The following is a 26994-nucleotide window of genomic DNA, read 5'->3' as shown; positions in this document are numbered from 1 at the left end:
GAATCTACTGTTGCTTGTGTACAGCAAAATCATCCAGGCAGCTGGTATTAAAGCCAGCAGCGAGCACTGCTTGAACCATTCACATACCGGATTTTTAGCAAAACAGAGGATTAGCCCTATCAGGGCAATTCACCGAGTCAGGTAGGCTTTGAGACAATTAGCAATAAATTGCCCCTGCAATGTGTACACTTTGGCTACTGACCAGGTGTATTATGAATTCTGGATCCTCTGATACTGGCTACTAGATTAAGTGGCCTGAAGGCCTGACCATGAACAGCAAATGTCATTTGTACCACCAAACTGGTATGCACTATACACAAACAATGCTCAAAGCACAACAGCACTTTAACAGGACTTAAAATGTCATCTGGACTAGCCTTACTCCAAGTTAGATTTCCCCTCAAATTAAGATAAGCTTTCAAATATCTTATGCAACAGATAAAATATGTGAGATTAAGTGTTTGAGGTTTTAGACTGTGGAGGTTACAAGAGATTTTAGACCTCATGAATGTATGCCATAGTTGAGACAGCATTAAAGCTCAGAGGCATGAGAAAACTTTTAGCTGATATTGCGAAGTATTTCTGCTAATGAGTCATTAACACTGGGGTTAGGCTTTGCCAGAACCCTGGAGACCGTGATAAGGCACAAGGGAGATCAGTAAACTGGTGACTAAACGTAGCGCTGGAATAAGCAAGTCCAACCACCTTTCAATAAATGGTCTGCCAAACTCCAGCAGATGGTCAGACTGCATGTGTCCAGTACTGAAGAAATTAGTTTAAATTAATTTAGGTGAGCAGGGAAGTATTTAAGTGGATTCTTCCAGCTAGATCATCTCCTGAACACAACCTGCACCATAGCCAATAGACCCTTTAGTCTAGTGCAAGTTCTATTTGTGGTATTTGTTGCATTTGCAGCAAGCCAGTGCTATGGAGCCAGCAAGCTCATCCCTGGGGAAGGGAGTGAAATAAGAATGTGATGCTCTACCAGCCAATTAAATAACAGTTTTAAAAGTTCACCCCGTACAATCCTCAGCTAGAAGGATGGAAGCTGAGACAGCCATTCACTGGGAGGGTTGGAGATGGGTAAGGGTTCTTAGGGTCACTGCAAGAACGCATCAGAGGATAGAAAAGGAGATAAAAGAACAGCCACTCCGCAGTGATTCTTACAGCAGCAGTTTTACTGAGCACACACCAAGATTTGTTTTACTTCGGATCAAGTGGCTCTTCATGTGATGTGAGTGCAAAGATTGGATTTATGAACCAAAACAAATGCCTTTCTACCTAAAAACCCAGAGCATTGTCTTGCTTAGTTCACAGTTACATCATTTGAGGATTAAAGACGTTTCATGAAGCACATGAATACCAGAAAATAGGATGACCTTCCACTTCCTGAGCCTGCTTTTTCATGCTTAATGGTGAAACCTAATATCACAGGACATTGTAGATGCTGGGCCACATGACTCATCTGGTGGCATGATGTCCTTTCCACGTGGGGGTGTTAATTTTTGCTGATGATTTGGAGCTACTACAAAAATAGCTGACAAGCACCGAGAAGTCTTTCTGAATTATTTGTGGATAACTAGGACCACAGCCATGCAGACAGCCATATTTCCAAGCAAGACAATCACGCTGGTCTATTTTCCCACTCTGCTTTGGAATAGTGGGATCTGAATGCTGAACAGATGCTCACCTGTCTTCCAGGTGATGTGAATGGTACTCCTACCACCCCAAGGCAGTGACTCAAGTCACTGACTCAGTCAAGGTTCTCCCACTCCTTAGACAAGCTATTTACTCACTCCCCACCGCCAGAGGGTTAGTGTTCTAAAACAAGAGCATATGGTCTGTCAATGTTCTCTATTGTTGCAGCACTCAGTCTCTGCTGAATTTCTGCAGTATGCAACCCAAAACAGCTCTGCCTTGCTAGCAAAATGGGCCAGTGCAGCAACTGGTCCTGCAGCAGGACTTGGCAATATGAACTCAAGTGCATCAAGCAAATCAAAGTGTGAATCTGACTCTTCCCAACCTAGTGATCTGATCTCTCTTCTCCACATCCCTCCTCACACCAGGAGTTCATTTGTCTTCCAGCTACCAGACTGATTGGGGGGGATTTTTAATTCTAGACACACTTAAGCCCAGACCCTCCAAAGTATTTAGGCTCTTGAAATCAATGGAAGTTAGGAGCCTAACTACCTTTGAGCGCCATAGTGCCTTTCCCCACTTTGGAAATAGTTAGTGCCACATCTGAAATTTGAGCCAGTGGGGTTGAATGGACCTAACAGAAGGTAGAATGTAGGTTATGCTTAATGCCTTATCCAAGTAAGTGTCTGGATCTTTGAATTGCTCTACCGGAGCTCTGGGTGTTTCACACTCTGAAAAGTCAGGACTCTTTAGCAATCATCCTAGCTGCAGATAACTGCACACATGCCAGACCTGGCCTGCATGCCCCATTGCAGAAGGGAAGGAACAGTAGAAGGACATTAGCTGCACAGCATTAATCAAACTGTCAGCTTTTAATCCATCTTAATGCTTCTTATGGGGACACATGGCATTTTCAGAACTTCCTGGGGAGCTAGCCAGAGAGATTCCTCTACTGCAATAATCATATCTGTCAAAAGCTCAGATTCATTTACCGTAGGGTTGGGACATTTGACTGGTCCAAAAATAATTGATCAGTCAACTATTGGTCAAGCATGGTCACATGTCAAAAATGGTCTAATATTTTAAAGCACTAATTTACTAGAACAGTAACAAAAAGAGAAAGACCTGATGGTCTCCATTTGGCTTAGCCTTAGATAGATATTTATGTATAATTAGCAAAAACCCAGATTTGACTGAGTTATTTTAGCACAGAAAAAATGTTATACAATGAAATGAAGTCCCTCCCGCACTGCCTTCTGGTTAGTTTCTATAGGTTTGTCTAGTCAGTTTAGACTATAAACTCTTCAGGGCAAGGACTGTGTCTTAACTTGCTTAATGTGCTTTGTAAGCCACCCCATAGGTTTATGGCCTGCTATACAAAGAAAGATATTGTAGAAGATTCCAGGCAATCAAGAGGCTTTATATTCAATTATTTGGTCTTTCTTCCCCTCCCCCTGCCCCACAACCACCAGATGGCAAAACAGGTAGTAAAATGACATTTAACCAGCCTAACAGGGTATCATGATGCAATGAAATATTTAGGTGGCTGCCTACAGCAAGACCTTCTTGCTGGAATATTTGACAATATTTAACAGTGATCAAATAATAGGTGGTCGACTGACATGTCACAGGGCCCCCCCCATGAAGCTACATTGCTCAGGCTTCAGCCCCAGGTGGCAGGGCTCAGGGACCTGGGTTTCAGCTCCATGCAGTGGGACTTCGATTTGCTGCCCTGTGCCCCAGCAAGTCTAATGCTGGCCCTGCTAGAGGCCCCCTAGGAGGATTTAGATTTCTACCAGCTACTCAAAAGCTTATAAAGCCTGGCAGCTGTAGCCCAGAAAACACACTGAACTTAAACAGTTTTGCTGCATGACGTTTGTTCATTAGACAGTTGTCCAACTACATTGGCTGCAGAAGCAGTACAAGCTTACTAAGTAAGCCAGTGTTTCATTCAAATCCAGGGTCCTTGTAATCATAGCGGCAGAGTGAAGTAGTAGGACCGATATCATGGAAATTAGGGGTCAGCCAGGAATCAGCCCTAAATTAAAATCTGCTAAGAATTAACATTTCTCATTAATATACAGGTGGTTATTTGACCATCAAGCCACCTCCTTTACAATGTTATGACCTCTATGTTATAACGGTGCTCTCTGCATAGACTGTACCCAGCTTACACTCGAATCACTGGATGAAAGTACCACCATATCGACTATTTGTATCGCCGACATTCACTAGATCAAGCCTCTTAACAAGACAAGTACTTACAGATGGACAAGTCATGTTTCTTTCCCTGTGTCATCAAACACGCATGGTGTGGGGAGGACCATTGAGACAAAATAACTACAGTTGATGGCATCACACAAAGACATTCCTAGATCTGGAAAATCTCTGGGGCAACCCAGCAGGCAGCACCTGATGGAGCCAGAGCGCACATCCTTTCGTGTATCAGAGAGTCTAACAGCTCAGAGTGCTGGGGTGTCTTAGTCCGTCTTGCCAACATGTCAGAGGAGCATCCAACACAGCTTTGGAATAGAATGAGCGAAGGAAGGCCAGATCTCTGAGAGGCTGACATTTCGTACAAAGTAAATCACTAAGTCCTTGTAGCAAGTCTGAGACAGCTGCCACTCATGATTGTCCCAGTTCCAGTCACCCCACTACAATCATGCTGGTGCTCTATATGTTTTTATGGAATGTAGAACACTTCCTCAGTATAAACGTCCAGGGGCAAGTATAACTGACCGATTTATACTAAGGTTTACTCATGCTGGTATTCAGGGAAATAAGAAAGAGCCCAAGCTACCTGGAGGCAGTTAATCAGTAGCCCTAGTTATTGACGGCTGGTCTAAAACCATTTAAAAAGATTAAGACTTGCATATGTTGAATCCTTTACTGTGTTATCACAGCAAACCTCAATCAGTTACACAAGTATAAATTTTGCAAATGGGATAAGAGGAAGGAGAAATAAGGTATTAAAATTAGATCATGCTAGTAAAAGGCCGAGGAATAGAGGAGGGGGAAGGTCTCCTCAATATCCAATTTCTTGCTATCTTTGCCACACATCTCGAAGTGTCAGCCAGTTCATCTCGCTATCTCTTCCCTGGACCTTAGATACTCTTGATTCCCAAGTCAACATCACATGTTCAGAAATCCCATTTAGCATAAGAGAACCTCTTGCTGCCAGGCACCTGGTATTATAATCTTTGACCTGCTACATAACAAGCATATTAACTTCACTGGCATCCTAGGCATTGCATTAAATATGCTGTTAAGACGATCTTTGACCTCAGGAGCAAGTGGCAGCAGCCACCACTGCCACTGCCTAAGAAGCTGGCTCCACCATTGCCAGTTCAGGAAGTTCAACAAGCAACTTTCCATTGCTGAGCACTTCCTACTATTGAGAGCAGTCGCCCAAGACCCTAGTAGGGGGAAAGCCCAGGATGAGGCTTCAAATTTTTCACCAAACACCCCATAAGGACAGCACCACATTACACAGATATCGTAACCAGGAGTCTGCTATCTAGGTACTTGTATTCAAGTCCTGTGAGCGCCATACAAGCACCTACTCACCCACTCCAAACACATATGGCCTGAATGCTGAACTGCACCTCAAGGTTTGATTCGGCCAAAACTAAAGAAAGTGACTTGTCAGCATTTTACAGGAATAAAAATGCTCTGAAGTACAGCATGTCCTAAGGCTGGGATTTTAAAGGAGACTAAGGGACCCTGACAGCCATATTCCATCACTTTAAAGGGGATTTGGGTGCCCAACTCCTTGGCTCCTCTGAAATCCCAGGCTAAAAGGCGCTAGAATGTAACACACACTAGTGTCATAAAACAAGTATTTAAGTCTCTAGCTTGTACGGCTTCCTGATGACTCTAAATACTGTCACAATCTATGGCCACTTACAGCTTTATGTCTATCACAAAGCCACATGCCATGGCCACCACTGGAACTTGACAGCAACAGTAAAAGTACATCTCAGATCCCTCCTGCTCCAAGAGGGCAGGCCTCCTATCACTTGAGCTAAAGAAAATCTCCTTTAGCTCTTAGCAATATAGGGCCTATGTCAAGTGAGCAGCTCTGACTCTATCCAGATGAATGTAATGGAACACATGCTACTTAGTACAATCAATAAAGTTGATCTTTCACCACAAGAATTATTGCGGGTCATCCAGGATGTTACTTGATGCTGAGGGCAAAACCTGCTAAAAGATGCCATTAATTATATTATATTAGTTAACCTCACAAGTTTAAACAAGTCCTATGCAGTCAGGACATGCTCCCTTGTCAAAATGAAATTTAAAAACACCTAATGAAAAGTTGAGGAAACTTAAAATCACACTGCTTTGTTAGGGAAAAAAAGTCACCCTCCAGTGATCTATTCTCAATGGCAGCATAACAACTTACGAAAGATGCTATATAAAAGTCTCTGAAGGATCCCAGACTGAGGAGGGATATGAGAACAGATTTCAAGTACATAAAAGGCTGTTACAAGGAAGAGGGAGAACAGTTGTTCTTGTTAACCTCCGAGGATAGGACAAGCAGCAATGGGCTTAAACTGCAGCGAGAGATTTTTAAGTTGGACATTAGGAAAATCTTCCAAACTGTCAGGGTAGCTAAACACTGGAATAAATTGCCTAGGGAGGTTGTGAAATCTCTGTCACTGAAGGTTTTTAAGAGCAGGTTAGACAAACACCAGTCAGGGATGGTCTAGATAATATTTAGCCCTGCCTTGAGTGCAGGGGACTGGACTAGAAGATCTCTCAAGGTTCCTTCCAATCCTATGATTCTATGACTTTGTCTATACTAGACAAGTTTGAACCATTGCAGCTTCATCAGTGGTAGCACTAGAGTAAAGCAGGCACAAGGGTTTTTTTGTTGTTGTTGTTTTTTTAAATCAAATCATCATCTTTCCCTGCTTAAAGAGGGTCTACACAGCACAGGGGGAAAAGATTCCAGCAGCCACCAATTAGAGCTAGCAGAATGTAGGTAAAGTATTGGCAGGAGACCTAGTCAGAAACTTAGTGATAAAACACAGCTAGCCTGCGAGCTGGGAAGCTCCGGAGTCTCTGCCCCAGGGCAGACTCATGGTTTGGCTGCTGCCCTCATGTCACAGGCCCTGAGAACCCCAGCAGCTTTGGAGTGAAACTGGCATCTGCTGACAGTGTCACTGTTGCAATAAACAATGTCATTCACTCCATAGCTGAAGGGTGGTCGGGTAGACCAAATTTTCATTTGGAAACACCATTCCAGAATGTCTGGTTTTGTTGTAATTCAAAACAGAACCATATTTTGAAATGCCAAAGTTTCTCGTGAACTTGAAATCCTGATCACTGTTGCCAACAGGGGTAGAGGCAGGAAATTTCAGGGAAAAGGAATGTAGCAGCTTTTCACATAGCCCTAATTTGTACAGGTTTGGGAGGTCTACTTATATTTCTTTTGTGCTAACCCTTCTGGTTGGGGGTGGAGGTGGGGGAGAACCTGGATTTATGCTGGAAATGGCCCACCTTGATTATCATACACATCGTAAGGAGAGTGATCACTTTAGATAAGCTATTACCAACAGGAGAGTGGGTTTGTTGGGAGGGGTGAGGGGGGAGAAACTGGATTTGTGCTGGAAATGGCCCAACTTGATCATACACATTGTAAGGAGAGTGATCACTTTAGATAAGCTATTACCAGCAGGAGAGTGGGGTGGGGGGAGAGAAAACCTTTTATAGAGGTAAACACCCATTTTTTCATGGTTTGTATGTATAAGAACATCTTCTGTATTTTCCACAGTATGCATCCGACGAAGTGAGCTGTAGCTCACGAAAGCTTATGCTCAGATAAATTGGTTTGTCTCTAAGGTGCCACAAGTACTCCTTTTCTTTTTGCGAATACAGACTAACACGGCTGTTACTCTGAAACCTTCTGGTCTTCTATTGCTACCTATCCCATGGACCAAATACTTCATTTTCATTAACAAATGCTGCCGTTATGTCACGAAGCAATTAGAACTAGTGTTGCTTGGGAAGGGAACAGAGACCTTAAAATATACTACAGCGCAGGTAGGAGTTTTTTAGCACTAACCCCAAGCTTTCTACAGCATCCTTCGCTTCAGTAATGGTTAGCATTTTGAACACATAAGGGGCAATGCATGATTTATTACAATACTCAGTACAGCAATAGTTTACAGAAGTGTTACTATCGAGGACTTGGGGGTCCATTAGCATTGCTCAGTATTGTACATCTTTAAGAGCTGAAAGTCAATCAGCCAAAGTCATCCATATCTGGAGAAGGACAGAAAAGCTTTTGTGACAAAGTTTTTCACCTAACAGAGAAGTAGGTCATGTTTCTGAAGCACTCCTAATGGGTTATGTTACCAATGCATTTTAGCGGGGAAGGAGGAAGCATGCAAGCAGAGAGCCCCAGCACCCGGACATCACTCCTGTAATGCTGGATGGGAAGGAAGGCAAATTTTAACCATATGCACAAGGAGCAGAGAAAAAAAAAAAAAGATACTCTGGGGAAGTGTGAGAGCCTCACACCCCCACCCTGCTCATTCCCCCACCAAGCCATCCCCAGACCAAGGGGACAGAGGAGTGCTTCAGGTCACAAGCCACGGCTGACCAGAACCCCCCAGTCGGTCATTTGTGCATCTGAGCCCAACTCCTCACATGAGCATACATAAATACTTCATGTCAGTAGTATTTGTCCCCTCACCTTGTTTACTCCTCACCAGAACTGACTCCTTTCTACCTTAGTATCCTCTATGAACCAGCTTTAACGCTTATTGATTTCAGGGGGGAGCTAGAGGGGCCAGCACCTGGCAGGGTCAATGAAGAAGAGTTGACTAACTAGAACAGAATTCACTGTTCCTGGGGCACTAGAGAGGACAGATGGGGTGTCGGGTCAATCAACCCTGGGCTAGCGGGGGTAGTCTGCCCTTCGCCCCACATGGGGACATGTCATCACCCAGCCAGCTGCAGCCCACTTCTCCTGTCCTGTGTGCCCCCATCCCTTCTGGGTAGGAAAAGGGTTCCCCAGCCCCGCCAGGGGGATCAGGCTAGGTGACCTAGTGGGGTCCCTTCCAGCCCGAGACTTCTAGGAGCCTCAGCGGAGGGAGATTTGAAACATCAGCCCGGTCAGCACCTCAGCACGCAGGGAGGCTGGAGCTCGAGCGAGCCCGGCAAGGCGGATCTGGAGGCGAGAGGGGCACGATACAGACATTAGCGGGGGGGAGGGGGGAACCTGGTGCCGCCGCCGCCCCCAGCCTTTGATGGGGGAAGGCAAAGGGGTCGCCAGCCCGGCTGGCTCCAGCGCAGGATGCACCCCCCCGCACGGCGAGCCCAGGGCGCGGGTATCACCTGGATGACCTGGTCCCGAACCACGCTGGGCAGGACGAAGAACAGGACGAGGCCGAAGAGGGCGAAGGCCAGCCCGGTGAGCCCCAGCGCCAGGGGGACTCTGCGCCCCGCGGGAGCGGCCATGGCGAGCAGAGAGGCGTCCCCGGCAGCGGCCGACTCCGCGGTTTTATTCCCTCCGCCCGCGCCGGGCCGGGCCCGCCCCCTCGGCCGGCTCTGCCCAGCGCTCGGCGGGAAGGGCCGCGCCCGCGCCCGCCCCCGGCCGCAGCGGCCTCTGGCTAGGGGGACCCGAGCGAGGCTGTTCCCCGCCCCGAGGACCAGGAGGCGGGGGCGGTTCTCTCAACAGTCCCCGTCACAGGAGCCGCCCTGGGGAGCGTTTTTCCAGAAATCCGCCCCCGCCACGATCCTGGGGAGCTTTTCTCCAACCCCCCCACGCCCTCCCCCAGGATCTCCCCCCAGATCCCGGGGAGCTTCTCTCCACCCCCCACCTCCTCCCCCAGGATCCTGGGGAGCTGTTCTCCAACCCCCTCCCCTCCCCCCAGATCCCGGGGAGCGTCTCTCCAACACCCCCCGTCCACCATAACAAAGATCCTGGGGAGCTTCTCTCCCATCCTCCCCCACCCCCAGATCCCAGGGAGCTTCTCTCCAACCCCCCCCACACCTCCTCCCCCAGGATCCTGGGGAGCTGTTCTCCAACCCCCTCCCCTCCCCTCCCCCCAGATCCCGGGGAGCGTCTCTCCAACACCCCCCGTCCACCATAACAAAGATCCTGGGGAGCTTCTCTCCAATCCTCCCCCACCCCCAGATCCCAGGGAGCTTCTCTCCAACCCCCCCCACACCTCCTCCCCCAGGATCCTGGGGAGCTGTTCTCCATTTCCCCCACCTTCCCTCCCTCCAGATCCCGGGGAGCTTTTCTCCAACCACCCCACCCCCCACACACACACACCAAGATCCTGGGGAGCTTTTCTCCACCCCACCCCCCGCGACATCCGGGGGAGCTATTCTCCAACCCACACCCCCCCCCAAGATCCTGAGGAGCTTTTCTCCAACCCCTCCAAGATCCTGGGGAGCTTTTTTCCAACCCCTCCAAGATCCTGGGGAGCTTTTTTCCAGCCCCCCCGCACCTCCTCCCCTAGGATCCTGGGGAGCTTTTCTGCAACCTCCCACCGCCAAGATCCCAGGGAGCTTCTCTCCAACCGCCCCCCCTCCAGATCCCGGGGAGCTTGTCTCCAACACACACACCCCAGATCCTGGGGAGCTTTTCTCCAACTCCCCCACCCCCTCCCCCAGGATCCTGGGGAGCTGTTCTCCAATTCCTCCACCCACCCACCCTCCAGCTCCCGGGGAGCTTGTCTCCACCACCCCCAGATCCCAGGGAGCTTCTCTCCAACTCCCCCCACCTCCTCCCCCAGGATCCTGGGCAGTTTTTCTCCAACACCCCAACTAGGGTGTCCAGTTTTGGTTGGACTATTCCTGGATGTTTCATCACATGACAGTCTTTAATTAAAGATTAATCTTTAATTCCTGGAGACTCCAGGGTAATCATGGAGGGTTGGCAATCCTATCCCCACCATTCCCCCAGGATCCTGGGGAGTTTTTCTCCAGTCTCTCCCCGCCTCCTCCCTCAAGATCCTGAGGTGCTTTTCTCTAATCTTGCCCCTCCCAACCCCCAGGACAAATACGCTTCTGGGTTTTTTTTTTCCCCAACAATCCACTCCAAGAGACCCATGAGAATCTGTGAAATCTTGTATAAGGCACTGGGAGTTTTTGTAATTTTTTTCGCTTTGAGCGAGTCCTGGTTCGTGATGGGTAGGTGTCCGGGTCACACAACTTCCTTGTCATTTGGCACTAGCTGGCACTCAGTCTCCGTAGAGAGGCCAGGAAGCAAATGGACCCTGGAGGCAAACTAAACTCCTATGCCAGAAGTGGTGCTGCCAGCACCAGGGGTGTAGCTGAGGCCCACTGGCAAGGCAGAATTGATGAGCTTGCACGAATGCTGTCCTTCCAGTATCCTAGGCTGTTTCTGTGAACAAAGAAAGGCGTTGGATCTCACAGCTGTCAAGCCTGCAGCTTGCTGCAGCACTGACATTCATATAATTGGTTTTTTTTAAACCATAACATCACTAGTACCAGGCCTTATATTTCAAATCAACTGTGTAATAATTACGGGCTCAATTTTGAAGTCTATACTGAGGCAAAACAACTATTGATTGGTTCCAGCTGGAGTTTTACCTAATAAGGACCATAGAATTGGATCCAGTTATGCAGAGCCCTGTATTCTAAATCAGCCAACCTAACAAAAGTCCAGTTCAGACTGTTCTAGAAAATTGTTTATGAAAATCAGCAAAAGGTGAAGGCAAACTGGTTCAAAGTTAAACTATAAGTGATCTTTTTCCAAGGCTCCTAGTGAAACCACATGCTGAGATGACAGTGAGCTGAAAGATTCTAGAAGTGGGAGGAAATGCTTACAGCTGATATCACTGAAAAGTGTTTCAGAAGGTTAATGTTCACGGGATGAAGCTGAAGTCTCTTTGTGGCCATTCAAAGGAGCCAGGGGGCCAAAAGCTGCAAGCTTTACTGGGATAGCTGCCACCCCAGTCACTTGGAACCCACCATGATACCACTGGGCCTTCATCAGCCTGATCTTAAACAATGGTCTAACCACATGAGGCCAGAAAGCAGGGCTCAGACAACACCACCACCAGCTTCGGCTAAATCCAGGACGTGACACTTTGGGCTAGTGGACACTACAAAGTCGACAGACAGCCACTGCAGTAATTAAAGCAATGGTTCACTTCCACACTTGCTTCTTCTGTCAGGGGTGCACATCCTCACCACATGCACTTCCACAGACTGAAGTGAGATATTGTGTGACACTGGCAGCTGGAGCCTGGGGCTGACCGCCTCAGCTGTACATGCGGGGTTCACAGCTGCCCCTGCCTCCCCCAAGCTATCAGCCTAATTTCTGGCTAACAACTTGGGCTGTCAGCACGCAGGGAGGTCTCACAGCTGCCAACCCAGCACCTGAGTGAGTTTGGGCTGTCACCTTTGGAGGTCAAGGGAGGGCTCCAGCTGTCAGCCCCATTTGAGGCAGACAGCCAACAGGTGATTTAAGTAGCACAGTCTACACCCATACTGCATCATCCTAACTACATCGACATAAGCGCTGCGACTCTCATGGAGGTGGAGTTATGTCAGGGCAGCTGGCCACTTCAGGCATGTGCTGTATTAAGGGCTTTTGTTCAGTAATAAACGTTATGCTGTTTTGTGTTTAAATTCCAGTTATCACAAATCATGAGGAAAAATTAGTAAACAATGAATCATTCACCATTTTCTAATGTACTGAGAACAATTAAGAATGCAAAAATATTAAGCTATGTAGTTGCTTTATATATATATATATATAAATTAATAAAATGTTCCCTCCCAGAAAACAAAAACAGGTACCAAAAAATCTAGTGTAAAGGCTCTATCTAGTTTCAAATCAGCATGTTCTAATGTTTATATTAAGCAATGAGAATGCACCTCCCTTTAGAAAATAATTGAAATACAAATGGAAAAGTTTATTAAAATGGATTTAAATCAATCTATCCTGATTCTTAGTCTTTAAATAGTGCTTTATGTTCAAAGCACTGTAACACATTAGTTTTTCATACAAGTAATCTGAATTACAGCAGAGGTACTCTCAATTACAAATCACTGCTTTGAAGTAGATTGGCACCCACACCATGTGCTCCCCTAGGACAGGAGTTGGGAAAAAATATTTGAAATTACATAGTGACTTTATGTAGGCTAAACTCACCCAGAGGGCCTGGCCTAACATTTTTCCAAAGTTTCCCACAAGAATTTTGTTCCCAGTGGTCAGAACCTTAGTTACACATTTATTCAAAATATATGATTCTCCAGCATGCTCCTAGCACACCATCAGCAGTCTCAGAAGCTAACGTCACACGTTGAACTACCAATGCAGATTCCGTCTCCTTGAAGGCCTCAGGAACTTTTGATTGCAGTCTAAACAGCAGGCCTTGACTCCTGCACAGACCAGGAACAGGAGACAGCCTAGTCACCATAAACTCATTAAGCAACTGTGTATTTAATGTGATGCATTACTCTGCTCTACCAGTAGATTACACAAACAGAAGATAGGGTTCCATAGCATTCACAATGTTCCATATAAATTTGTCCCTACCAACAATCAAAGCATTTCAAGAAAGAGGCATTTGAGACTGTTTTTCCATCTCTAATTAGAAGAGCCCATCCACACCGAGACAGATCACTTAGGACTAGGTTAGATCCCTCAGAATGTTTCTAATTACCACCAACTCCTTGAATTCCCTTCTAGCTCCATGGGTTTTCAGCAGCAGCATTTCTAGCACTGTACTGGAAACAAAACTACTGCTCAATTTAATTCACTATTTCAAACCAGGGTGTTGCATTCCTGTATTAGAGATGCAGATGCATTGTTGAAATTTTAACATACTTCAAGTTCTCTTCACCCCAATTATTGGGCGGGGAGAAGATATCAAGCATCCTCATCTTTTATTGCTAAATGTAGCAGCAAAATGTTTACACTAGACTTGAGGCCTTAGCTAGTGTACTCTGTACCAGCGGTTTTCAAACTTCTCTTCTGGGGACCCAGTTGAAGAAAATTGTCAATGCCAGTGACCCAACAGAGCTGGGGATGAGGGTTTTGGGGTGTAGGAGGGGCTCAGGGATGAGAATAAGGGGTTCAGGATGTGGGAATGGTCTCTGGGTTTGGTGGGGCTCAGGAGAGGATAAGGGCTCTAGGCTGGGAGGTTTGGGATACAGTAGAGGATCTGGGTTTGGGTGGGCTCAGGCAGACTTACCTCTGATAGCTCAGTGGTGCTGCCAGAGGTGCACTGTGGACCATGCCGCACCCCAGAAGCATTCAGCAGCAGGTCTGGCTCCTAGGTGGAAGCACACAAGCAGCTCCACGTGACTCTCACCCACACCCAGTGGGCCTGCCTGCCCGTCCCCCCAGGTTCCCATTGGCCCAAGTGTGGAGCCAGTGCTCAGGGTGGGGGCAGCACACACAGACCTGTGGCCCCCCCTGCCTAAAAGGCGGACTGCTGCTGGCTGCTTCTGGGGCACAGTGCAGTGCCAGAAAAGGTAGGCACTAGCCTGCCTTAGCTGGGAAACGCCAAGACTTTTAATGTCCCGGTTGGCAGCGCTGACCAGAGCAAAGCGACCCAGCACTTTACATGTCGCAACCCATGGATTGCAACACACTGCTCTATACAATATGTGCCCAACTTGTTACAGCTATTAAAATGAATTCCTTCCCAGCATGCTATAGGGGTCAGGTGAGACCACCTTACCCAATTTTAACTAGGTTGTAATTTAAAAAAAAAAACACAGACAAGCTGTTTTATTCTTCAATAGCAACCTTTAAAGGTTAGTCAGACTCTAGTAACTGATAAAGCTCAGCCACAAGAAACTAGATTCCAGACATCTCAGAAGTACCTTATGACTCAGTGGTCCATTTTACCACCTTTATCAACAGCGGACACGCTTTTACAGTTGGAATAATCGAATAAAAAATTTGCCAGCTGTGTCATTATATAATTCTAACTCCCTGAATCAAGTCTGACTAAATGAGTGCACCTTTACATTACAAAGGGACAGACAAAGAACTTGTGAATGCAAGCTTTATTGGAACAAGGTGCAGTGAAATTTTTATTCAGATGCTAACAGGAGCAAGTTCAGTTACCGCCCCTTAAACGCAGGACCAAGTGCAGGGTGGATTCTTTCTGGATATTGTAGTCAGACAGAGTGCGCCCATCTTCCAGCTGCTTTCCGGCAAAGATCAACCTCTGCTGATCTGGAGGAATGCCTTCTTTGTCTTGGATTTTGGCCTTGACATTCTCAATGGTGTCACTGGGCTCCACCTCTAGGGTGATGGTTTTGCCCGTCAAGGTTTTCACAAAGATCTGCATACCACCTCTCAGGCGCAGGACCAAGTGCAGGGTGGATTCTTTCTGGATATTGTAGTCGGACAGAGTGCGCCCATCTTCCAGCTGCTTTCCGGCAAAGATCAACCTCTGCTGATCTGGAGGAATGCCTTCTTTGTCTTGGATTTTGGCCTTGACATTCTCAATGGTGTCACTGGGCTCCACCTCTAGGGTGATGGTTTTGCCCGTCAAGGTTTTCACAAAGATCTGCATACCACCTCTCAGGCGCAGGACCAAGTGCAGGGTGGATTCTTTCTGGATATTGTAGTCGGACAGAGTGCGCCCATCTTCCAGCTGCTTTCCGGCAAAGATCAACCTCTGCTGATCTGGAGGAATGCCTTCTTTGTCTTGGATTTTGGCCTTGACATTCTCAATGGTGTCACTGGGCTCCACCTCTAGGGTGATGGTTTTGCCCGTCAAGGTTTTCACAAAGATCTGCATACCACCTCTCAGGCGCAGGACCAAGTGCAGGGTGGATTCTTTCTGGATATTGTAGTCGGACAGAGTGCGCCCATCTTCCAGCTGCTTTCCGGCAAAGATCAACCTCTGCTGATCTGGAGGAATGCCTTCTTTGTCTTGGATTTTGGCCTTGACATTCTCAATGGTGTCACTGGGCTCCACCTCTAGGGTGATGGTTTTGCCCGTCAAGGTTTTCACAAAGATCTGCATACCACCTCTCAGGCGCAGGACCAAGTGCAGGGTGGATTCTTTCTGGATATTGTAGTCGGACAGAGTGCGCCCATCTTCCAGCTGCTTTCCGGCAAAGATCAACCTCTGCTGATCTGGAGGAATGCCTTCTTTGTCTTGGATTTTGGCCTTGACATTCTCAATGGTGTCACTGGGCTCCACCTCTAGGGTGATGGTTTTGCCTGTCAAGGTTTTCACAAAGATCTGCATACCACCTCTCAGGCGCAGGACCAAGTGCAGGGTGGATTCTTTCTGGATATTGTAGTCGGACAGAGTGCGCCCATCTTCCAGCTGCTTTCCAGCAAAGATCAACCTCTGCTGATCTGGAGGAATGCCTTCTTTGTCTTGGATTTTGGCCTTGACATTCTCAATGGTGTCACTGGGCTCCACCTCTAGGGTGATGGTTTTGCCCGTCAAGGTTTTCACAAAGATCTGCATTTTCTGTACAAAAATAGAAGTTATGAAGCATATAAGCCTTTTTGTACTCCAAAATACTAACGTTACATCACAAGAAATCAGAAAAGTATGGATTTACCCTTTCGCTTCATCATCAAGCAGAGTAGAGAGCTTTTGACACCAGTACACACCTTGAATTGCAGCTCCACTTTGTGTCCTCTTCCCCTCCCCCCCCCCCGGTAGGATATTTCCTCCTCCAAAGCTCACTCCGAGGCCCCACTACAGTGAGTTGCGTCACACTGAGATAACACCAGTACCCCAGGGCCACTACGTCAGTACGGCTGGCCAGCCGCGCCCAATGCAATGGGCCAGTCCGTGCCAAACAACCGCGCCGGCAGGTCCGCTCAGGCGGGCCCAGGAGCCGGTCCCTAACCCCGCCCCCCGGCTGGCGGGCGTCAGAGGCACGGGGCAGCCCACGGCCATGCAGGGGCGGGGCCTCCCGCGCGCCCAGACCGCCATTTTAGCGCCGGCCCGACTCTAGTGCCCCCTTCAACCAGGGAGCCGCCATTCGCCGCTCTTAGCGCAGCGAGCCGGTTGCCTCAGCCCGCGCTCCGTAGGTCCCCCCGCCGCGCTGCGGCACAGCCGCCTCCCTACACGGCAGTGAGCGCAGAGAGCTGCCTCCGCGCCCCGCCCGCTCCCCTCAGCCCCCCGCGGCTCATCGCCAGGCGCCTCACGATCGACCTCAACCCCTCCCCCCACAATATCCGCGACGGCCCGGGCCATACACCCCCGCCGCCGCCCTCGATAAACGTAGCCACCGGGCTGGGCTCTCCGCACAGCTTCGGACCCTCTTTTCCCTCAGGCCGGACTCACCCCCCACGGAAGCCCAACAGCTAGCCAGGCCCGTTGCCCACTCACCGCAGGGACGGCGCTCCAGGCAGACAACAAAAAAACACTCACTGACGGTCACGGGGATGTAACTGCGTGACGACGCTGGCGCGGTCCTTATATAGTCTCTTCCTCCCCAGCTGAGATCCCTCCGCCGGGGACTATGTCGTCTCACTGCATCTTGGCGCGTGCACCCAGCACGGGCACGGTGCGAGTTCCGGTCGGCAGTGCGGAGGAATCAGCCGGCCGCTCAGTGTGTGACATGATCCGATGACGGCAAGGGCCAAGGAACGGAAGATGGAGCGTGGAGTAAAACCCGGACTAGAGTTTCGCCTGCCTAGAACGGGGTCTCAGCTCAGCCTGGTTCCCTGAGCAGGGACTAGACCTGGGGGACACGTCCCTGCGTGTGATTGTGATAGGGTGACCAGACATCAAATGTGAAAAATCGGAAAGGGGGTGGGGGGTAATAGGAGCCTATATAAGAAAAAGACCCAAAAATCGGGACTATCCCTATGAAATCGGGGCATCTGGTCACCCTAGATTGTGAGTTGGAGCTGTGTGTCTCATTGTGTGAGCTGTGTGTTTTCTTCTGTGTGTCTAGGTCATTGCAAATCTCTACATGAAAATTAATGTGGAAAAAAAGGCAGAAAAAATAAAATAAAATAAACCTGAATCATCGTGCATTCTAATTTCATCTGATAATACTTCTATTCTTTTTCCTTTGGGATCCAGACCCTGAGGTCAAAGGGGGCCTGAAACACAAAGCAGAGTAGGAGAGGCAGAATGGCAGATGGTGACTGACATGTAGGGAGGAAGATCAAAGCCTTGGAAATGTGAGGAAGACAAGGTGGAAGAATGGTTTCAGAATGGTAGCTGTATTAATCTGTATTAGCAAAAACAATGAGGAGTCTTTGTGGCACTTTAGAGACTTACACATTTATTTGGGCATAAGCTTTCATGGGCTAGAACCCACTTCATCAGATGCATGGAGTGGAAAATACAGTAGCAGGTATATTTATACATAGTACATGAAGAGATGGGAGTTGCCTTACCAGGTGGGGGGTTAGTCTAACAAGACAATTCAATTAACAGTAGAATACCAAGGGAGGAAAAATCACATTTGTAGTGGTAATGAGGGTGGTCAATTTCAAACAGTTGACAAGAAGGTGTGAGTAACAGTGGGGGGAAATTAGTATAAAATTAGGTTTTGTAATGACTCATCCACAGAAGAGTTTGTCTGGAGTTCCCCAAAGTGAGCCTTGTGAGACATTCAGTCAAAGTGTCCAGCGCTGCAACAAGGCCATAACAAAATAGGCTTTGTTTGCATGATTCATTCAGATGGTATTTAGTTCATTCCACCTACAAAAGCCTTTCTTTGCATGTACCCAAAAGATAGAGCTGCCTAAGCGTTCACACACAGAACAAGGAGTGCTGAAAACCAATTGAAAAAGAGCTGAAACCCAGCAACAGCTACCTGATTGGGTCAGACATGACACCCATAGAATTTACAGAACGAGGGGGCGGGGTTTCTCCTTGGGGATTTATTTCAGCCTCTAAGTGGGTTGTAAGCTCCTTCTGTATCAACATTTACTCAATAATATCATAATAGGTTTAAAAAAAAAAAACAAAAAACATCGAGTTGGCTTAGTTGAAGCAAAGGTCCCTTAGTTTCTGATCAAAGTAGGGCTGGAATTGTAGGGTAGAGGTTGCATTGTGTGCGTCCTTAATTATAGAAACATAAAAGACTTGAACAGAAGCTCAGCTGTAGAAGGTGAATCACCTAGTCTGAAAACAGGCAGGGACGTTAGGCTTACTCTGCGAGTTATCGGCCGTGCATTTCGGCAGGACTGATTTGAAAATGATCAAATCTAAAAACTGAAGAACAACCCATTTTGCTACAAGATGGAGTTTCACAGCATGATTAGATAGACATGGGTACCTGCCTAATTTTCATGCCCTATGTGCCATGTATCTACATTAGTGGTGTAGAGTCTAGTGCAGGGGTGGGCAAACTTTTTGGCCTGAGGGCCACATCAGGGAATAGAAATTGTGTGGCGGGTCATGAATGCTCACAAAATTGGGGTTGAGGCCGGGGGGGTGGGGTGAGGGTGCTGGTTGGCGGTGCAGACTCTGGGGTGGGGCTGGGGATGAGGAGTTTGGGGTGTAGGAGGGTGCTCTGGGCTGGGACTGAGGGGTTTGGAGCAGGGCCGGCTCTCGTTTTTTTGCCGCCCCAAGCAAAAAAAAAAAAAAAAAAAAAACCCTCCAAGAGCGCAACTGCCAAAGCGAAGAAAAAAACAGAAAAGAAAAAAAAACCTCCAAGAGCGCAACTGCCGAAGCAGAAAACAAACAAAAAAAACCATCCAGAATGCCGCTCCTGGAATTGTGCCAGCCCACGCACGTGCTTGGTTTGCTGGTGCCTGGAGCTGGTCCTGGTTTGGAGGGTGGGAGGGGGATCAGGGCTGGGGCAGGGGTGGGGAAAGGGGTGCAGGTTCTGGCTGGGGATGCGGGCTCTGGGGTGGGGCTGGGGATGAGAGGTTTGGGGTGCAGGAGGGTACTCCGTCCTGGGATCGAGGGGTTTGGAGAGCGGGAGGAGGATGAGGGCTGGGGCAGGGGGTTGGGGCGTGGGGAGAGGCTCAGGGGTGCAGGCTCTGACTGGCGCGTACCCTTAAGCGGCTCCTGGAAGCAGTGGCATGTCCCTTCGCCAGCTCCTACGTGTGGAGCGGCCCCTGACTCCGCTAGCACCGGAGCAGGGCCATGCGACTGCTTCCGGGAGCCGTGTGGTGTGGCCCCTGACCCAGTGCCCTGGCTGGAGTGCCAGAGTGGCCCCCAACCCGATGCCCCCGCTAGAGCACCGGAGCAGGGTACGCCCCAGACCCTGCTCCCCAGTGGGAACTTGGGGGCCAGCTTAAAACGGCTCCGGCCCGCAGTTTGCCCACCCCTGGCCTAGTGCCTGGCACTATGGGTGAATTTCCCCCTGAAGGCTGACTCCTGCACTTAGATCTATGGGGTGCCCCACTGGTGCAGAGGCTTGTGCTAGAGGCTCCGATTGCAGGCCTGAGACCTTAAACCCTGATTCAGAAAAGCACTTAAATGTGTACTTTGGGATGCTTTCCGGAGTTGGTACTAAGATTGTAAACCATTTACCGCAGGAAACTTGTCTTCAGGCTTGTCTGTAAAGCACTTTTGGTTCAATACAATTATGAAGAATAACAATGAATAGGGCATAAGACCTATTCTTACCATGTTGCTAGAAACATCATTTTATTGCTTTTTCAATTTAGATATTCATGCTGGTCTGGAGCACCAAAAACAGTGGCAAAGAGTCCTGTGGCACCTTATTGACTAACGGACGTACGGGAGCATAAGCTTTCGTGGGCGACTACCCGCTTCGTCGGATGCACGTGGACGGTGAACGTAGGCTTCCAGACCACCACAGAACTGTATCATGTTTGGGGGGGGGGGTGGCGGGGCAGAAAGAGAGTCCCCGAGACAGGACAGACTCTTCTGCCGGGCTGAGCGTGTGGCTGGAGAGTGAGGATATTGCTGGGTGAGTTAGGGGTGGCCCCCTGTGGCAGGTAGGATTTTAGACCGCTTGCAGTCCTTTTTCCTCTGTAGAGAGGGGAAGGGGTGCCATGTGGACCCCCTCTCTGATCTTCCTATGGCGTCTCCAGGTGGGAGAGCTCAATACAGACTAACACGGCTGTTACTCTGAAACCTGTCATTTGAGATGTTGTCCCGTTTGCCACGGGCTGCTGGTACAAAATGAAGGCGGGTGAGGAAAACGCTGGAGATGCCGGGGATTGAACCCGGGACCTCATACATGCAAAGCATGCGCTCTACCACTGAGCTACATCCCCTGCCTGGCGGGTGGCTGCTCAGAGACGGGGATAGACTCTCGCCCGGGGACGATGGTTTCGCCAGCCCAGGACACATCCCTTCCGCGCTGCAAACGCCCGCGCGCCGCGCCGCGCCGCCCCAGATGCCTCGCTGCTGCTCCGCTCGTTGCTTCAACGGCCCCGCTCTCCACGCCGCAGAAAAGGGCGCGCGCGCGGGGGGGAGGGGGCTACAATGCAGGGCGCAGACCGACCCGCAGCGCCCCGGCGGGGGGGTGGGGGGGCGTGCAATGGGGCTGCGCTGCCCCTGTGTGGGGCGCATTGAAATAAATCCACCGAGCGCGGGAGGGGGGGATCCAGAGTAATGGGCGGGCACGGCGGCGCCAGGGGAGGGCAAGGCTCGCAGCGGAGCGGGCGGGCAGTACGAAGCTCGAGGCAGCCCGTCGAGGCACCGGCAGCAGCGGGGCCGAGGTGGGCCCCCCCGGGCAGCGTTGGGGAGGCGGCGGGGGGGGGCTGTGGCCTTTTGAGAGACAGGCAGGCGGCTCAACGACACGCGGGTCGGTTGCGCGGCTGCCGACGGAGGCGCGCTGAGCCCCCCCCCACTCGCCGGACGTCAGCGGGGGGGCGGGTCGCTCTTACCCGGCTCCCCCCCCCCCCCCGCAGAGCGCCAAAGGCTCGCGCGGGGGGGGATATCAAAAGGCAGAGCGGCCTCCCCGTCGGGGAATCGAACCCCGGTCTCCCGCGTGACAGGCGGGGATACTTACCACTATACTAACGAGGACCGGCTAAGGCAGGTTTCCCCAAAGCGGCTATTCGAAGCCTCCACTTCCAGAAGCCCCGAGGTGCGGCTTGGGCAGCCCGGGTTGCTGCCGGAGGCTCGTTAGGCAACAGGCTCGCACAGCTGCAGCCCAGCCAGTACCGCCGCGAAAGCAATAATCACCCCCGCTCCCCAAAAAAAGGCCCTGTTGGGGTTAGCTCCCAGGGGGCTACGCAGTTCCAGCCGGCCCCCGGCTTGGCAACCTGCCTGGACGGCCCTTGCCCCTCACCCTTCCTCCTAAAAAGGGGAAAACTATCTGCCGAAACCCGGGATCGAACCAGGGACCTTTAGATCTTCAGTCTAACGCTCTCCCAACTGAGCTATTTCGGCAGGTGGAAAAAGTTGTGGCTGAATGTGAACACCACCCTGCTGCAGAGAAGCCCTTCATAATGCATAGCAGGATTTGTTTGGTTTGTTTCTCACATTTTGTAGGGTCAACCACCCGCCTCACTCCAGCAGCAACTCCAATCTCATTCTTGAGACCCATTTTTAAATGCTCTTTCCTTTATACAATAAAAAAGCAAGTAAGATGCCAGGTGTGAAGGATAGGTCCAATATTAATTCAATAATAATAATTATTAATAATTAATTCAACACTAATTAACTGCTTTAGCATATTGATTTGTCACATTAACCGTGTTATGTTCTGTTGCACTGTGCAAATGTTGTTCTTTTGTTTCAGGTTGTTTCATTGTCTTCCATCAAAAACTCATAATTACATTCCAGAAAGAAATTCAAGAGTTTGGGGGCAATGGGGCCTGTGGTCTCCTCCCCTAACACAAGAGGCTGGAGGTGGAGATCAGGTGCATCTAGGACAAGAGTAAAGATGAAGGACAGGTCCACCTCTGTAGCATCCACGGAAGCCTATTGGTAGTTTGGGTGCATGGGGTGGCTGGGGGAAGGTCATACCTAAACACACAACATGTCTCTCTTTCCAGAGGTTGTAAAACATAAAGGTAAATGCCAAAGTCATTGTAAATAGTCAATGGAACAATGATAAATGCCAACAGAAATGGTTATCAGTCCCCCAAAATTGTCTAGCATGAGCAATTTGAAACAGACTGGACAAGGTAGGATCCAGTCAGAAGAAGAGTTAGAACACATTTTAAAATCTAGGAAACATGCTTAACTCAAACTGCTTAGGTACAAACTTGTCATAAGCCATTTTACATTAGCAGTTGTAGTCTAAGAACTATGGCCCTGATCCTGCAAAGACTTACACACAGGTTTCACTTTGCACACTGTGGTCCTGATTGAGGAACGCACTGGAACATGTGCTTAACTTTACCACTGGGACTGGTCCCGTTGACATCAATAGATAACGGTGTGCAAAATTAAACATGTGCCTTAGGTCTGGTCTACACTACCGAGTTAGGTTGACATAAGGCAGCTTACATCGCTTAGGCCTGGTCTACACTACGGAGCTAAATCAACCTAAGTTATGCAACTCCATCCACGTGAATTACATAGCTGGAGTTGACATACCTTAGGACGACTTATTGTGGTGTCTACACCACGCTGGATCAATGGGAGAAACTCTCCTGTCGACTTACCTTATGCTTCTCGTTCTTGTGGATTACCGGAGTCAACGGGAGAGTGATCTGCGGTCTTCAAGAGACCCACTAAATCGACCCCCGGAAGGATCGATCGCCGCAGCATCGATCCACGGTAAGCGTAGACATACACTTCGCTCCTCCCGATGTAACTGCCCAGCTACGCCAACTTAATAACTCCAACTCCATCTTTATGAGTGGTGTAGAGGCAAGCTCAATGTAGTTAGGACAATCCAGTGTCAAAGTGTAGACACTGTATTGCTTATGTCGACTGTTACTAGCTTTCAAGAGTCTTCCCACAATGCCCTACACTGACAGTACAATTGATACAAGTGCACCTGGTGAGGACGCACACTGCTGACACAAGGAGCAAAATGCAGACATGCACAAGTGATGTAATTACTGCATGGCATCTGTATGCCAAAATAAGTTATGTTGACTATTTTTGTAGTTTAGACAAGCCCTTGGTCTTTTCAGCATTAGGGTCTAATGTTGCAGACCTTGTTTAACATTAATGATTGTTGTTCTCTGGGGAACTTTGTTCAAAGAAGCTAGTACTTCATCTTCATAAATAATGACCTCACCTTGTAACTTCAGGGTGATGTTTAATAGTCAGCAGAGGTGGCATTTTAATGAGGAACCCAATGTTCCATGCTCTGCTTGTTCTAATTATTGCCACTAATGAGACAGTTAGACAAGGCGTAGGTAATCAGATGACAAACAATATATTAACTGATGAAATATTATAGCATGCGTTGGGCCAGAGATTGTATATTTATGGATGATGAGGCAATTTTATTACATCCTCCTGCTTTGACATGTTCATACATTTGCTAAATAATGTTATTTCATGAAAGCTTATGCTCAAATAAATTGGTTAGTCTCTAAGGTGCCACAAGTCCTCCTTTTCTTTTTGCAGATACGGACTAACACGGCTGCTACTCTGAAACCTGTTGTTGTGGATGAAATTCTTGTTTTCTGCCCAAAGGAGTATTTTGTGTATATGCAGAGGAGTAATTGTTTAAAGTTATTATTATTATTAATAATAAATAATAATTAGGCTGGACATGAACATGGACCTGTACTGTGGGTTAGCTGTGCCATTCAATAAATCCAGACTCATAGAGAAAGACTAGATCACTTAACATACTTTTGCAATAGAGAACAAAGGGCCTGATACTGTACATTCTTGTGCAGAGAATGCCTACGGTTTTTAATAGATGTTCCTAACATGCAAAAAGAAAAGGAGTACTTGTGGCACCTTAGAGACTAACCAATTTATTTGAGCATGAGCTTTCGTGAGCTACAGCTCACTTCATCAGATGCATACCGTGGCTGCAGTTTCCACGGTATGCATCTGATGAAGTGAGCTGTAGCTCACAAAAGCTCATGCTCAAATAAATTGGTTAGTCTCTAAGGTGCCACAAGTACTCCTTTTCTTTTTGCGAATACAGACTAACACGGCTGTTACTCTGAAATCTGGTTCCTAACATGAACGGCCTGCAGGATTGAATGTAGCTAGTGGCCTAGTGGTATAGCTGAAACAAGTGGGTGTTCAGGAGTTTTTGAAGGACAGGAGCGAGCTCATCTCCTTCAAAGAGTTTGGTCATGTTTAACTTGTCTGAGCATGCAAATCGTGTTTTTTACACTTAATGGAAGCATCCAATTATTGTATGTGTGTGTTCAAATAACTGAAAAATGCTTTCGGTTTAACACTTGAAGCATAGCACATGCATAAGCTTCAGTGAGGCCTGCAGCTCTGTTATATTTTTAAACAAAAATACTTAAGAAATAAGGAAGCTGTGAACAAGAGGAAACAGAGCTGGTTAGCATAGTTTTCCTTGCCGATTTTAGCACTTGCTGAATGCAGGTTACTGTGTATATGATTCGCATCCTTGCAACCCTGCCCATGTCCCTCTTGCACAGGTACCTGAATCCTCCTACTCTTAAAATAGCATCCAAAAAGGCCCTCAGTGTTTTTCTGATGCTTGCAGTTTCCAATGTTTCATGTGTTCTAGCCTGAGCCCTAGAGTGTGAAAATCTGCTTTGATTCTGAGAGGTACTGGGCACAGGCAACTCCCACTGACATCAGCAGACCCCTCCTGCTCCCATTTAAGTCAATGGCAAAACTCCCAGACTTTCTCCAATTTGAACCAGGTCAGACCTAAACAGTGGTGCAGGTGTTCAGCCCCAGTCAGGATCTTGCAATCCTCTTACCCTCGTCAACTGTGCCGGGCTGCCCAGAGGATTCAGGGGGCCTGGGGCAAAGCAATTTCGGGTGCCCTTTAATTAAGCGCCTTTTTAATGTTTACTCACCCGTCGGCGCCCCGGGTCTTCGGCGGCATTTCGGCGGCGGGTCCTTCACTCACTCCGGGTGCATTCGGCCGCACTGAAGGACCCGCCGCCGAAGTGCCGCCGAAAACGTGGAGCACCGCCCAGTCAGTAAAAGCGCCACCGGGTGACGCCTTTTTTGTGATCGCTCCCCCTGGCTACTCCACTGGCCCTTCCATCAAAAAAAGTTGCAAGACTATAGAAAACTATATTCTTATGGGGGTCCCGGCAGGGCCCGGGGCAAATTGCCCCACTTGCCCGCCCCCCCCCCCCCCGGGTGGCCCTGCAAAGGTGTGTTTATTTAAAACATACAGACAAATACTCTGTTGCTTTTCTTTTCTGAACAATGAACAGCCATGTTAATCTGGCGCTGGTAGTGAGAGACTAAATACACAACAATGAGGAAACCCAGTTAGGATTTCCAAGGCAACGTTAGGGCCCACTCTCCACATCTGTATCATGGCCCAAATCCTGACCCCTTCACTGCTTTTCTTCCCATGCACGTATCCTACTAACAAAAGGTGTAGCTAATTGTTTGACGACATTCGGGTTCAAGCTGAAAAATGTTCAAGAGACCAAATATCCAAATTTAGCCAAAGCAATCCACTATGAAAAGGAGACATACATACCCTCCTTCCAGGAAGCAATTCCTGTCTCGCAGCAGAAGGTCTGTTTCAAAGATATGTGTTTCATCCAGTAGAATTTATTGGGTGATGTTATAAGTTACAAAACTCTTTACACCAACCAGTTTGTAATACTTCCTTAACTTATTGTATTGTTCTGATTTTCTTCTTATCTCTGTTTTGGACACTACGTTCCAAACCAGTTGGGGGGAGAGGAACAGCCCGACCTCTGCTAGGAATCACCATTTGTGTATCTTGGCTTAACTGGCTTTCTATTTTCAAATGCCAATGCTGACTTCAGCTTTGCAAAGTGTTGTGGGATATTTGACATGGGTAAACAGAATTGTGGGGAGAGTATATACACACACACACACACACAATACAGTGCACACAGAACTAGTGTGGTGTTCCCTTGTCCCCGGGGATTAAGCAGGGGTGGTCCGCCGCAGACAGTGCATCCTTACAGTGCTCTGAAACTGTGAACTTTTACAAGAGTTTAATCAGTCAGAGAGCAGAGCGGCCATCCCCCTCTGACATTCTGGGGTGCAATCCAGACCAGGGAGGAGTTGTGTCACCATTGCCCTGCCGTCTGGGCTGCCTCACAATGCTTTGCTGCTATAGCTCCCCCTGGGCCAATCACAAACAGCATGCAGGTCACACCCTGAGTGTCTGTGTATAGCCACAGCCCTGGTCCAGCAACTCTGACTCCAGCAGCCTGTCCCACCAACCAGGCTGTCTTGCAACAGCCTTGGTTACTATTTGTGAGGTGACCTCAAAACACTCCCAGTCTCGAAGTTTCCCCAAAACACATGTGTTCTGCACTTTCCGTCCCTCTCCTGGGCAGTCCAGATATATTAGGTCCATTGCCCCCTAAGGGGATCAACATACAGCAGTGTGCCACCCTAAATG

The 26994-nt window shown here is 48.6% G+C and overlaps 3 protein-coding genes and 3 non-coding genes across 8 annotated transcripts in view; all 6 read right to left on the bottom strand.

Annotated features, from left to right (window-relative positions):
* Positions 1-9116, bottom strand: part of SCARB1 (scavenger receptor class B member 1) — a 34882-nt gene extending 25766 nt beyond the window's left edge. For all 3 annotated transcript variants that reach the window (XR_013348052.1, XR_013348051.1, XM_077834975.1), the window contains exon 1: positions 8989-9116. Coding sequence is in view for 1 of the 3 variants with exons in the window: in XM_077834975.1 (XP_077691101.1) it covers positions 8989-9111 (123 nt within the window). In the remaining 2 variants the exon portion in view is untranslated. The remainder of the gene's footprint in view (positions 1-8988) is intronic.
* Positions 9117-14640: 5524 nt separating this feature from the next.
* Positions 14641-15398, bottom strand: LOC144275883 (polyubiquitin-B-like). Its single transcript, XM_077835494.1, has one exon. It carries the CDS (start codon positions 15396-15398, stop codon positions 14709-14711), a length of 690 nt encoding a protein of 229 aa, XP_077691620.1. The 3' UTR covers positions 14641-14708.
* Positions 15311-17097, bottom strand: LOC144275884 (polyubiquitin-B-like). The gene is given in 3 exon segments (XM_077835495.1): positions 15311-15433; positions 15435-16085; positions 16959-17097. Coding segments are annotated over 2 exon segments (675 nt in total). The 5' UTR covers positions 16083-16085; positions 16959-17097; the 3' UTR covers positions 15311-15406.
* A 3616-nt stretch (positions 17098-20713) lies between these two features.
* Positions 20714-20785, bottom strand: TRNAA-UGC (transfer RNA alanine (anticodon UGC)). The gene has a single exon. It is a non-coding gene; the product is annotated as a tRNA-Ala (tRNA).
* A 685-nt stretch (positions 20786-21470) lies between these two features.
* TRNAD-GUC (transfer RNA aspartic acid (anticodon GUC)) lies at positions 21471-21542 on the bottom strand. Its single transcript has one exon. It is a non-coding gene; the product is annotated as a tRNA-Asp (tRNA).
* A 293-nt stretch (positions 21543-21835) lies between these two features.
* TRNAF-GAA (transfer RNA phenylalanine (anticodon GAA)) lies at positions 21836-21908 on the bottom strand. The gene has a single exon. It is a non-coding gene; the product is annotated as a tRNA-Phe (tRNA).
* Between the last annotated feature and the right edge of the window lie 5086 nt (positions 21909-26994).

The sequence above is a fragment of the Eretmochelys imbricata genome, chromosome 15, assembly GCF_965152235.1.
Source record: "Eretmochelys imbricata isolate rEreImb1 chromosome 15, rEreImb1.hap1, whole genome shotgun sequence".
NCBI lineage: Eukaryota > Metazoa > Chordata > Testudines > Cheloniidae > Eretmochelys > Eretmochelys imbricata.
The sequence above is the reverse complement of the archived record's forward strand: the minus strand, read 5'-3'. Positions and strand labels throughout refer to the sequence as shown.

Bases quoted from the DNA above. Each gene is read 5' to 3' on its own strand.
- LOC144275883 (XM_077835494.1), bottom strand. From the start codon at position 15,398: ATGCAGATCTTTGTGAAAACCTTGACGGGCAAAACCATCACCCTAGAG.